The 14,164-nt window shown below is 35.3% G+C and overlaps 1 protein-coding gene across 1 annotated transcript in view; it reads right to left on the bottom strand.

Moving 5' to 3' along the window:
- Nucleotides 1-9,228, bottom strand: part of ATP6V0D2 (ATPase H+ transporting V0 subunit d2) — a 37,227-nt gene extending 27,999 nt beyond the window's left edge. The window contains exon 1 of the mRNA XM_051970796.1: nt 8,963-9,228. Coding sequence (XP_051826756.1) covers nt 8,963-9,092 — 130 coding nt within the window. The 5' untranslated portion in view covers nt 9,093-9,228. The remainder of the gene's footprint in view (nt 1-8,962) is intronic.
- Between the last annotated feature and the right edge of the window lie 4,936 nt (nt 9,229-14,164).

Raw genomic sequence — 14,164 nt, 5'->3', positions numbered from 1 at the left:
GATCAGTCTCCTATTATATCCAGTTGTCCAAATCTTTATCTTTCCACTGCACCCAGATGGCTCTGGAGTGGAACATGACTCAGGTGACCTTGTACATTCTTCCCACAGTAGTCAACTAAACAATTCAGCAAATACCAGCACCATCATCAACAACATAAACAAACATTTATTAAGCACCATGTGCCAGGCATTATGTCAACTTCTAAGGATAACTTTCTAAGGAAAAAATGAAGACAGAAAAACCCTCAGAATCTTAAGGAGCTTTCCACTGAATTTCTTGATTCCCTTAGACTAAAATGATACCATTCAGAAACAATCACTTAATAGCAGTTATTGAGTGGATGCTCATCAGTTGGAGAATAGCTGAACAAGTTATGGTATATGAATATTATGGAATATTAATATTCTCTAAGAAATGATCAGCAGGATGATTTTAAAGAGGCCTGGAGAGATTTACATGAATTGATGCTGAGTGAAATGAACAGAACCAGGAGATTATACACGGCAACAAGATTATACCATGATCAATTCTGATGGATGTGACTCTTTCCAACAATGAGATGACTGAGGCCAGTTCCAATGATTTTATGATGAAGAGAGCCATCTGTATCCAGAGAGAGGACTGTGGGAAACTGAGTGTGAACCACAGCACAGCATTTTCACTCTTTTTGTTGTTGTTTGCTTGCATTTTGTTTTATTTCTGATCTGATTTTTCTTGTGCAGTAAGATAATTGTATAAATATGTATATATATATTGGATTTAACATATATTTTAACATGTTTAACATATATTGGATTACTTGCCATCTAGGGGAGGGGGTGAGGGGAAGGAGGGGAAAATTTTAAACACAAGGTTTTGTAAGGGTCAATGTTGAAAAATTATCTACGCATATGTTTTGAAAATAAAAAAGCTTCAATTAAAAAAAAAGGCAATTATAAATCACCCAGATGTCCCTGCAAGGTACAGGCAGAATATAAAACATTAAGTATAGCTATCTGTCACAAAATTCTAAGTATTAGAGATACAAATATAAGGGAGCAAGGGCGTTAGCTCTCCAAAAGTTTATAATTTTATAATAAAGTTCATAATGGTCAAAGATAACACAGAAGAAGAGCTGTAAGTGGAATAAATTCAAGAGTGTGACAACCAAGACAAAATATAAGACAGTTCCTGCCTTCAAGAATTTTATATTCGGATATATTTAAATAAAAGTAATATAAAGAAGTTTATAAGTAGACGTCACTAGCAGTTTATGTATTCCAGCAAGGCTTTGCTTAGAAGGTAACACTTGGGTGGAGCCTTAAACCAGTAATTCCTAGAAAGGAAGCGGAGGAGGAGAAAGTATATTGCAAGGTTAGGGAAGGGAGCAGCAAAAGTGCAAAGGTACAGACATGGTGTAAACAGTGTAAGAACAGGAGTCATGTATAAGAGATCTGGTAGGAACAGATTAGATTATGAAGATCTTTAAATTCCAGTTTATATTTAATATTTATATTTGAGAGGTAATAGTGGGCTACAGGAATTTGTTGAGAAAAATAGAGACATCATGACCAAAGGCTTTTGGAAAATCATTTTGGTGAAAAATAAGGAATTGATAAGTTGTCAAGGGGGATCAAATAAAAGTTGTTACTTGAATAAAAACCATATGGACCTGCAACAAGTGTATAGCTAATCATGTACCATGTTTTCAAGGCTCCTGGGTGTTAATTTTTTTATCTAGATTTATTTGCATGGAACTAAAAGTTATTAGAACAAACCCATTTCACTCCACCCAAAAGGAAATGCATGTTTAAAATCCAGAAATCCAGTCCTAAGCAGTTGGCACAACAATGAAATGGGTGGAGGTATTTTATTTATTTGATAGAAGCTAAGTAAGGGAAGGACATTTTGGCTTTCTACCTAGAGAATTTAGAGGAACAAGAAAAGGGAAAGAGCCAACACAAAAACTAGCTGTAATAGGATGCGAGAATCTTAGGGTTGTGATGCTTTCATTACTTAAAAACCTACTGGAAGAAAGAAAAGAAAAGAGATTAGATTTTAGCTAAGGGAACCTGGGTCCACTCTCGTCCTGCACACAACGAATCCTCTTTCTTCCTGAAAAATAGGTTGGATATAATAAAAATTCCCAATGATTTAATGTGAGATAGACAAATGGAGAGTTGAGCAATACCGGTTTTTATGTTCCTTTTGCTACCAGGTCTAACTGTTCTGCAGAAAGAGAAATGGATGCATATGCAAAATTTTAAAATGATGTTATTACTGAAGAAATGTTTATTATTACAATAGTCAAAACATTAAATACTTTCTATGTGCCTCAGGCTGATGTAATGTAGGTCCTAGGGAAGATGTAGCAATAACCCTAAGGCTACCTGGCCTTGGGAGCGCTGTAGTCCCACAAACAATGCAGGTTGTCAGATAACAATCAGTTGATCAGTAATAACAAAGTTTCTAAGACAATCCAAGCCATAGAATTCAATAATGGAGTGCTTACCAGACCACTCAACTCTAAGGAAGAGGGGAAAAGTTTCTGCCTCCCAGAAGCTCATCCTCATCATCACAATGATAGTTAACAGTTTTATAGTGCTTATTATGTGCCAGGCACTGTGCTAAGTACATTTACAATGTTCATTTACAATTTTCTCATTTGATCCTCACAATCTTAGGGAGATATCTTAGGGAGATAGATGCTGTTATTAAGAGCATTTAATAGATGAGGAAAACCGAAGTAAACAGGTATCTGCCTAAGGTCAGACAGACACACTGCTGGAGAAGAGAATCTAATTAATAAATGCAAACAAGTAAATGAAAGTAAATAGTCTGAGAGGAGGGAGACATCTAAAAGGAAAGGAAAAGATCTTGCGAAGAAGGTGGCATTTAAGCTAAGTCTGTAATGCCAGAGAAACTGAGGCAGGAGAGAGATTAGAGAGTTTTTAATATTATTAATGGGAGAGTAAGATTGACTGGACAGGACTCTCGTCTCAAATTATCCAGTCAGACAGAGATAAAGATATACTGGGACCAAGGAATTCATGTTGGTCCCAGGTCTGGAGGAGACTGTCATCCCAAAGAATCCAGCGTCCAGCACCCACCACCAGCCGCCATTCTCCAGCAATGAATGGAGAATCTCTAACCTTTAGATATCTTTTAGAGACGAAGAAGAGGGAAAGAGTAGGAAAGAGCAGGAAAGCCCAGCTGGAAAAGGCTATCAATCAAAAAGGAACCCAGAGACAGGATGTCTGAATACCCAGAGATAAAGATGTTAGTGAAATATCTTGGAATATTTTAGAGGGATGTTCTCAAGGAACTGTGGCATAACAAGTCTAGAAGCGAGTTGATCCTAGAAATAAGGAATCAATGGAGCCCACTGAAGACAGTGGGCGTGTCTATGATATGGTCAGACCTAAGTTTTAGAAAATGACTTTGACTGAATGTGGATCACAACATTTTCACCTCTGTTGTTGTTATTTTTGTTTGCTAGCTTGTTTTGTTTTGTTTTTCTCTCTTTTTTCCCCTTTTTGATCTGATTTTTCTTGTGCAACATGATAAATATGGAATATGTTTAGAATTACACATATTTACCCTATATTGGATTACTTGCTGTCTAGGGGAGGTGAGAGGGAGGGAGAAAAACTTAGAACACAAGGTTTTGCAAGGGTGAATGTTCAAAACTACCTTTGCATGTATTTAGAAAAATAAAAAGCTATTATTTAAAAAAAAAAATGACAGCAGTTGAGTGGAGAACGGTTGGGGATTGGGTAATAAGGATGCACCTGAGAAATGAGTACCAGTTAGAAAGTTTTTGCAGTAGTCCAGGGTAGAAGCAACTGAAGGGGAAAAAAATCAGCAAAGTCAGCTGAAGAGTTGTTGGGTAGAAAGAAGGAGAACCAAGAGAAGCAATATCACCTAGAGAGGAGAGAGTGACACTATGTGGATCCAGACTGTCAAAGGAAGCACATTAAGGAGGATCATGAATAAGAAAGGTTGTAATATTTTTAACAATAGTAGAAAGAAATTATTACTTTCATTAATTAAATCATTTTAAGGACTTGGTATAATTGAAAGAGTAATAAATTTGAACCAAGAAAGCAACTTGCTATTTGTGTAACTTTGGGGGAAATCACAAATTTTCTGGGCCTCAGCTTCCTGAGATATGGTGGTGGGAAGGACTGGACTAGAGACAGTATGGTATGATACAAAGAATTGGCTCTGCAGTTCTAGATTCAGATAAAAAGCTGCTGTCACTTCCTTAGGGCTGTTTCTTCTATAAAATGAGCGGGCTGGATGGAAGAGATTTAGCTCTAGAATCCATAGGACTAGCCTTGGAATTCCAGTTAGGTCACTTAATGGATGTATGGCCTCACGCAAGTCACTTAACTGAAAAACTTTTAACTTAATTTTATTGTAAAATGAGGAGTGGGTGGGCTGAACAAAATGTTTTCCAAGGTCTCTTTCTACCTCTAGATATAGAATCTTTTTTTTGGGGGGCGGGGGGAGGAAAGGGAGTGTAATAAGGACAAGTGACTTCTTTAGCGTCTATGTAAGTGTCTGAGGTCACATTTGAACTCAGGTTCTCTTGTCTTCAAAGCTTAGATATGGGATTCTATAAGATCAAAGACACCTTTTGGATTAAGGATAAGAGAATACTGCAAAATGGATCAGCCTTTATCTAGCCCAAGCTTTAATTAATCCCAGTAACAAGATTGTCCCCAGTGACAAAAACAGCATGAATCAGTTCCCCAATTTTAGAGGTGGGAAAACTAAGCTTTTAGTGGTGGTTACTGAATGAGTCAGTCAGTAGCACATCTTGGAATATCTCAGACCAGACAATGTTTGTGAATAATCATTCCTAAAATATATATTTTAGTGGTGTGACCTTATATTTTATCTTTGTAGATTTATTTTTTGATATTTACATCTGTCCATGAAGTTGTTTCTAAAATAATAAATAAAATAAAATAAATAAAAGCTTGGAATCACAGGGGAAGATGTTCTTTTAGGATTAAAAGTTCTTTTCTGACATGGCAATAAATTACCAAAAAGTGTCTGGTTTTATATACTGGGCTAAAATGATTTGGGGGATGTATTCTCTCACACATAATTTGCCTATCATTTTTTCATGCAAGAGTAAAGGCTGTCCCAAAAATCATTAATGCATTTTTTTTCTGTCATTAAAAGCTTAAAATTGCACTAAGACATTTGGGACATTCTGTTTAGAAAAGTCCTAATCCTTAAATTTCTTCTTACATCTCTACCCTTGAAACTATAATCCTCTCTTCTTAAATTCCCATTTTCTGATCTGAAAAGAAACAAAACAAACAAAAAACCTATTGGCTGGTCTCCACTCAAGTGCAACCAGATATAAGAGTAGCATTACTTTCTATAAATTATCTCCCAACATAACTGTTGGGAGAACTGTCAAGAGAAAAGCCATTATTATGATTCCCAGAGTGACGATGAGCTGAAATCTACACAGAACCTGGGGAAGTATTCATGTGTCCTAAATTACTAATTGTGAGTACTAAATTACTAAATTACCAATTGGGTAACACTGGTGAAGGATCATGGGATTAGAAACCAGGGAGGAGGCCTAGGTTCTACCATGGACTTTGAGACTTGGGCTAATTCTCTGGATTATTGGTTCCTGGTAAGTAAAATGATTCGGTTGGACTAGGTGACAGTGAGGCTTCTTTGTGCTCCAGATTCTACCGATCTAGAATTTACTTTTTGGTGTTCTTCAAAAAACTCCTCATTTACAAACTGTATTTTTAAATAGTATTTTTAGCCTTAAATACTATGAAATTGTTATTATTTTGTGCATGTATAACCTGTATTAGTTTGCTTCCTGTCTTGGGGAGTGGGAAGGGTAGGGAGAGAGAAACATTTGGAACTCAAAATCTTATTAAAAAAATTAATGCTGAAAACTATCTTTTATAAAAAAATGAATGTTGAATTCTCTATATGTAATTGGAACAAATAAAATATTTACTAAAAAAAAATAGGGGTAAAAAAAAAAAAATGTTATCATTGATGGAAAGCAGTTTAGTGACCAAGTAAATAAGTGTCAGAGAGAACAAAGTAGGAATTATCTGTTGACAATTGGAAAGAAAAAAAAATGAAGCTGAGGAAACAAATTCTGGGACCTGGTGTTATAGTAGATATAAAGCAATGCTTTAAGTAAAAATTCTGAATCTGGTCTCTGCAATTTTTTTTTTTTAATTGGTTGCTCTTTTTTCAATAAGATAGATTTTCTCTGTCATTCTATGTATTTTAAACATTTTTAAAACATTCTGAGCAGAGTTCCCTAGTTATTAAAGGGGTCTGGGCCTCAAAAATGGTTAAGAAGCCCTCTTTTGGATGATCAACTATGAAAAAACTTAATTATCAAGACAATAATACAAGACAATTCCAAAGGACCTAAAATGACAATGTTATCTGCTTCCAGAGAGAAAACTAATGAATTCTGAGGGCAGATTAAATCATACTTTTAAACTACATTTTTCTTTGTAAGTATGTATTCTTTTTCAATGTAGCTAATAAGATATACTTTATCAAGGGGTGAAAAGGGGCAAGAAAGAATTTAGAACTCAAAAATTTTAAAAATGAATGATAAAAATTTTACATGCAATTGGGAAATATTTAATGAAATAAAAATAAAATGTATTTTTAAAAAGAAAGAAAAGAAGCCCTCTTCTTCAGCATTCTCATCCCAAATGGTAAGTCAGAATCCATTCATTCTTCCCTATCTTGTGATGCTATTTCCATGTTACACTAAGTTTTTCCCAGGGGGTCCCTCCAACCCAAGATGCCATCCAGAGGCTTTTTTTTTTTTTTTTTTCTCTTGAGAAGATACTAAAGGAGCACTTTGGCTATCTACTTATCATTCTTTACCAGTGTCATGAGAGCGCCCACATCTTCTATCATACACAACTGTAAAGCATAAGAGGAAGGAAGCAATACCTGCCTACCCCCATTATATTGCAGCTGGTGGTGCTCCCAAGTGAATAGATCCTAGAATCAGGAATTCAAGTTCAAACCTGACCTCAGACACTAACTGTGTGACACTGAACAAGTAACTTGACCTGTTTGCCTCAGTTTCCTCATTTTCCCAAGGGTGGTAAAGTACAAATGAGATAATAATTATAAAGTACTTAGCTCGGTGATTAATCATCATTGTTATCACCTTTGTTTTATAGTACCCACTAAGTGATGGACACTACAAGACTTTGAAGATGATAACAATGATGATTACTCCCCTTCCACACCTACCTTTAAAAAGGGGAACTGGCTTTAAACTAATACCCTAAAGGCATAAAAATTAACCAAATAACAAGAACAGGAGGGAGGGACTACTTTGCAAAAACTTATCTCCAGATACTAATCTCTTTACCTGTTTGTTTTTAGAAACCCACAAAGGCAGCCAGTCAACTTTTTGAATTTTGGTGCAAATCTTGATTTCATTAACTTTCTCCAATCTCGGTTCACTTCAAAAAACTAGTCCACAGATTAAAAAGGAATTCACTTAGCTCCCCCTTCTCAGAAATACTGCAATTTGCCACTATTGAAGCACATTAGTAGTGTAAAGGTAATTAACTATCTTCAGTTTGGATTATTTGCTACTAATGCAATGAATTTATGGAAAATGGAATTGGGTTTATCATTATAGTTTCTGACTGTTCCTATTTCAAATGAAAGCACCTGCAGATTTTCTGTTGTTACTGCTGTTCTGCAGGTTCAGGATTTAACCAGTCTGGGCCATGGCTTGGCAGTCACTACTTTCACTCAAGTAGTTCACAAAGTCACCTTCAAAGAGCTTTTTTTCCTTAACTTTCATTCCTCTCCTTACAGCATAGGTCAGTTTCTTGAATTAGCCCGAATTGCAGGGAAGTGGGGGTTGGCTGGGAAAGAATGGAAAAGGAAGGGAATAGGCATTATATAGACTACTATGTGCCAGGACTTTTTACAAATGTGATCTCACTTGGCCCTCACAACCTTTAGAAGTAGATACTATTATTATTCCCTTTTTACAGATGTGGAAACTGAGGCAAGACAGAAGTTAAATGATTTATTTGCCCGTAGTCACACAATTAAGTGTCTTGAGGCTGGATTTGAAACCAAGTCTTTATGATTCTAGTATGCTTTATCCACAGTGATCGATTTTATTTAGGTTAATATCAAAATTATGCTGAAATTAAAAGGTAGCCTGGCATTGTGTAAAAAGTAGTGGTTACAGTCAAAAGAGCTAGGTTTGAGCACATGATTATGAGTAAGTCATTTGGTCCTCTCTGAGCCTGAATTACTCATCTGTAAAATGAGGATAAACACATTTATTTTGCCTAAAATTTGGCAAGTCACTCTTCTCGAGAAAAGACTGTGATTGTGGCTAATTAATTACAATCAACCCTATTTTATAGAAAAGAAACTGATGCTCAAAGAGGCCCAAGGTCAAAACTAGTAAATGCCAGTATTAGAAGCCAGACCTTACTCCAGAGCCAGCCAGGAAGCCTTCACTACTCATCTTGGGATATTCACTTGGGATATTCACTTCTTAGGCTGATTGTGAGAACTAAATCATGAAATGATATACACAGAACACTTTGTAAACTTTAAAGTACTAACTAAATGTAAGCTGTAAATATTGATTTGGCCTTTTCCCCTCAGATCAATTAGTGTAGCAGTCTTGCACATTAATGTACTTTTTGCAAAAATTTTAGCAGTATCTCAAGAGAACTTCAAAATGTGAACACACCACCAGGGAGGGTGGAGAGGCAGATTCCAATTTTTTTTTCCTTATACTTTTAAGAGAAGAGACTTTCAGAAAGTCAGACCTTAGGCTAGACTTAGTACAAAGTTCTTCGGGCCCTCATGCCATTAGAAGCAGGTTTTTTTTTTTTTTTTTTTTTTTTAATTTACATAGAGCTCTATCATCTCCTGTTTATTTAGTTTGAAAATGACAGCACTTACCTTCGAGAGTTTCACACTGCACCAAGTTATTGTAGTCGTGCTGGGTCAGGAGGCAGGCTTTGTGTCCTCGGACCAGACCCTCCAGGTAGCCATGGTCCACATTGAAATAAAATTCGGCAAGTTGTAGCATGGAGGAAATAATTGAGTTGATTAAAGCAGAAGCAGACCTCTAATCCTTTTCTTGCCAGCCACAGAAGCGTTTTACTCCTGTAGGAAAGGTGGTAGACGAGACTGAGGAACTAAAGATAGTCAGCTGATGGTAAGGGTTTCACTGACTAGTTTCCCCCAGCTCCTATTGCCTACAGCTCAATCCTGCTTACACAACAATAGCTAATCAGTCAGATTTACAAACCTAGCCTCCTATTAGGCAGTAGGTTCCTTCGTTGGGAGAATAATTTCATATTCTTATACCAAACCACATCACATATAACTAGTTCTAACTGCCCTCTTCCTTGACTTTCAATTCATCAAATATTTACTAAGCTCCTACTATGTTCAAAGCACTGAGTTGAGCATTTTCTACTCCAATCTTCTTCCTCCCTCCCCAGCTAATCCAATTTTAGTACCTTCTAAAATTGGGGTTATTCTTGTCCCACCTCTAATGTGAGGAATTAGTAAAAAGAGAATCCACTCTACATATGAAGATCTGCATCTGCTTTGCAATTTATTGTCCTAGAGAATTCTCAGAGAAAACTGAGAGATTAAATAAATTATTTCCCCCAAATCTTGCAGCTAGTTTTTTGTCTTGGTTTTTCCCCTTCACTTTCTTTTAAAATTTTTTATATAACTTTATTATATATTTTAAAATTCTTTTAAAAAATAAAATTTAAAGTCCAAATTTTTCCCTTCTTTCCCCCAAGATGGCAAATAATCTGATCTAGGTCATGTATGTACAATCATGTAAAATACATATCCATATCAGTCAAATTATAAAAGAAACAGAATGAAAGGGGAAAAAACACCTCCCCCCCCAAAAAAAAAAAAGTAAAAATAATATGCTTTGATTTTCCATTATGAGTCTTTTGGACTTGATTTGGATCATTGTATTGCTGAAAAGAGCTGTTAGTCCATAATTGATCATCACACAATGTTGCTGATAGTGTGTACAAAATCCTTCTTGCTCTGCTCACTTCACTTTGCATCAATGCGTGTAAGTCCAGTTTTTTTTTTTTTTCCTGAAATCTGTCTGCTCATTATTTCTTATAGCACAAATAGTATTCTGTTACATTCATATATCTTAATTTCTTTAGCCATTTCTCAACTGATAGGCAGCACCTCAATTTCCAATTCTTTGCCACCACAAAAAGTTATTAGAAATATTTTTGCACAAATAGGTCTTTTCTGTTTTATTATGATCTTTTCTTGCCCTTAATAATGATATTATTGAATTAAATGGTATGCAATTATATAGCCAGTTGGGCATAATTCCAGATTGCTTTCCCACAATGCTCTAGTGTCCTAATTTTCGCATGTTCTTTTCAGCATTCATCATTTGCCTTTTATGTCATATTAGCCAATCTGATAGGTATGAGGTAGTAGTTCAGAGTTGCTTTAATTTACATTTCTCTAATGAACAGGGATTTAGAGCATTTAAAAAAAAATCTTATTATGGATAGCTTTGATTTTTTCATCTGAAAATTGTCTGTTTGCTTCCTTTGACCATTTATCAATTAAGGAATGACTTGTATTTTTATAAAATTGACTTAGTTCTATATATATTTTAGAAATGAGGCCTTTACCAGAGACACTGGCTGTAAAAATTATTTTCCAGCTTTCTACTTTCCTTCTAATCTTGATTGCATTGGTTTTGTTTGTCTAAGAACTTTTAAAAATTTAATCAAAATTATATATTTTATATCCCATAAAGCTCTTTTGTTTGATCTTAAATTGTTCCCTTCTCTATAGATCTAAAAGATAAACTATTCCACACTTTTTGAATTTACTTATGACATCACCTTCATGTATAAATCATGCATCTATTTTTGCCTTATTTTAGTATACAGTATAAGATGTTATTCTATACCTAGTTTCTGCCATACTATTTTCCAGTTTTTCAAGCAGTTTTTTGTCAACTAGTGAATTTTTGTCTCAGAAGTTGAGTTCTTTGGATTTATCAAATAAATTGTATGATCATTTACTATTGTGTCTTGGGTACCTAATCTATTCTACTTATTTATCACTTTACTTCTTAACCAGTATCAAATAGTTTTGATGACTGCTGCTCTATAATATAGTCTGATATCTGGTATGGGTGGGCTTTTTTTTTTTTTTCATTAGTTCCCTTGATATTCTTGATTTTTTGTTTTTCCCCATGCATTTTGTGATTATTTTTTTCTAGCTCTATAAAATAATTTTATTAGTTTCATTAATATGACACCGAATAAGTAAATTAATTTATGTAGATTGTTATTTTTATTAGATTAGAATCAGCCAATAAGCAACTGATATTTTTCCAATTGTTTAGCTGTGGTTTTATTTATGTAAAAAGCATTTTATAATTGTCATAGAGTTCCTAGGTTTTTTGGCAAGTACACTCCCAGGTATTTTATATTTTCTACAGTTATTTTAAATGGAACTTCTCTGTCTCTTACTGTTTGGTTTTGTCTTTCATTTTCAAAGGGGACCGATTGAATGTGAATTGGATTTAAGTGAGACAGAGTTACACAAATTCATCAACTTCATTCTCTCTCTCCAAAGGGAACATTCCTATTTGACAATGAGAGAGAGAGCTTAGGCAGGAGATAGGGCAGGAGCTTAGCCTTGATGGAAGGGTCAAAATGTAATATTCTTCCTTTCTAAAATATAATCTTTCTCTGGGAGCAGGTTTCTTGGGGAGCTTCTGGAGGCAGCCTTAGTTTCAGTTCAGTTCAATAATCACTTCAAATGCAGCCAGCTGTTAAAAGTTCAGATCCTTTATTGTCTCCTTCAAAATAGCCTAGTTAGCTTTCTTTGAGACCTATCTCTCTCCTTGGTTCTGATACCTCTTGCTGCTAGTCTTCAGCCTCCAGCTCTCTCTGAATCCTGGCTCTGAATCTCTCCCACTGACTTCTGTTTCCTCAGTTTCATGATCTTATGTTCCAACATGGGAACAACATATGATACAATGGGACTGAAGATACAGATGGAATGTTGAGTTTGGGGAAGAGCATGTTCGTCAGCTTGCTTAGGTAAAGGGAGATAATATGATTTGTCTGGAAAAATAAGATAGAGCCAGACAGTCCTGCTTCTTCCTGGTTTGGAGGGGCAGTGGCTAAAGTGCCAGGCTTGGAATTAAGAAGACTCATCTTTCTGAATTCAAATATAGCTTCAGACACTTACTATCTGGTAATCCTGAGCAATTCACTGTTTGCCTCAGTTTCCTCATCTATAAAATGAGATAGAGAAGGAAATGGCAAACCATTCCAGTACCTCAGCCAAGAAAACCCTAAATGGGGTCATGAAGATTTGGGTACAACTGAACAACAGCAATAAACATTTACTGGCTCATTTCCTGGGTCATTGTCAACACCAATTCTGTCAGGTCTTTAAAACTCACAGGTACTTCATTCTCAGCTCTTCTTTGGTGTGTCAGTAGAACCAACTCTTAGGATAGATTTTCATTTCTCCTTTTTGCTTTCTTACCTCCACTTATCTCTCTTGACATTCATTCAATCATTCATAATTTCTTTTTTTTTCAAGTATTCTTTTAAACTTATTTAATATTTTCCCTCAGTTAAACTTTAAAACATTTAAAACAGTTTTTTACATTTTTTTTTTAACTTTTGAATTCCAAATTCTCTCCCTTAACTCCACTCCAAGGCCTCTTTAAGAAACCACGTGGGAAATTATACAAAACAATCATTGATAACTTCAATACACATTTATAAAGCATATACTTCTTGCCACGCATTATGCAAGTCAAGAATAATGCACCTACTGTGTTCCAATCACTGTGTTAATCACTGAAGATAGAAAGAAAGGTAAAAAAGCAATCCCTGATTTCAAGGAGCTCTAAATCTAGTAGGACAGATAACATACAAACCATTATGTATAAAAATTGTTTCTGTCCTGAAGAAATTCACCTTCTCATGAAGGGAAAACAACACTTGAGAAAAAAAGGAGCCATAAAATATATATAAGTAAATGTAAATCAAGTTCTTAGGAAAGAAGAAAACAACATATGAAGGAAAAAAGAACTATAAATATAAAAATAAAATAAATACAAATCAAGAGAGAGGGATGATGTTAACAAGAAGGGTAAGAGGGAAGGGAGATCAGAACAGGCTTAGTTTAGTTGGCATTTGAGTTGAATTATTGAATTTTGAAAGCAAATTATTGGATTTTATCAGGCTAAGTTGAAGAAAATAATAACTGGAATTTATGACTTTCACTTTAACATTTTGAACACAGGGACAGCTAGGTGTTGCTTTCTCTAGATATACCTGTCTTCTCTAGATATACTTACTGTAATCACCTACTATATTAGGGATTTTTTTTTATATGGTAGCAATTAAAGAGGCATTATGGTAATATGGCAAAAGTGTTAGTGTGGTATCAGTGGTAAACAAGCATTTATTAAGTAATTAAGCTAGGCTTTGACTTAGTATCTGAAAGGCAAAAACATGATCCCTGCACTCATGAAATTGATTTTCTAACGGGGAGATAACATAAATAGCTATGTACACATGATCTCTTTGTTAATTTCTGATCTCATATCTCCAACTAGATTTTAAACATCTTGAAGTGGATGTGCAGGAGACATCTTAAACTCATTTTGTCTAAAATGGAGATTTTCTCCTAAACCATTACTCATCCTCCACCCCTCCACCTTACCTATTACTATAGAAGGTATTACCATCCTTCCAGGCTAGGACAAAAAACCTAGAAGTGATTCTGGATTCCTCATTATCTCTCACCTCTCATAGGCAATCTGTTGCCAAGGTCTGTTGATTAATTCTTTGCAACATCTCTCCTAAAAATCTCTTCTCTCCTCTGATGTCTGCTTCTCCTCATCACCTCACACTCAGCAAGAGTCTGCTGGTGGGTTTGCCTGTCTCAGGTTTCTCCCCACTACAATCCATCCTTCATCCAGGCACTAAAGTAATTTTCCTAAAATATAAGTCTGATCATCTCACTGCATCCCCCTCACCCTACCCTCCCTGTAAAATCAATAAACTCTAGTGATTCCCTGTTACCTTCATGATCAAACAGAAAATGTTGTTT

Source organism: Antechinus flavipes, chromosome 1 (assembly GCF_016432865.1).
Source record: "Antechinus flavipes isolate AdamAnt ecotype Samford, QLD, Australia chromosome 1, AdamAnt_v2, whole genome shotgun sequence".
In the NCBI taxonomy this organism is placed as follows: Eukaryota; Metazoa; Chordata; class Mammalia; order Dasyuromorphia; family Dasyuridae; genus Antechinus; species Antechinus flavipes.
The sequence above is the reverse complement of the archived record's forward strand: the minus strand, read 5'-3'. Positions and strand labels throughout refer to the sequence as shown.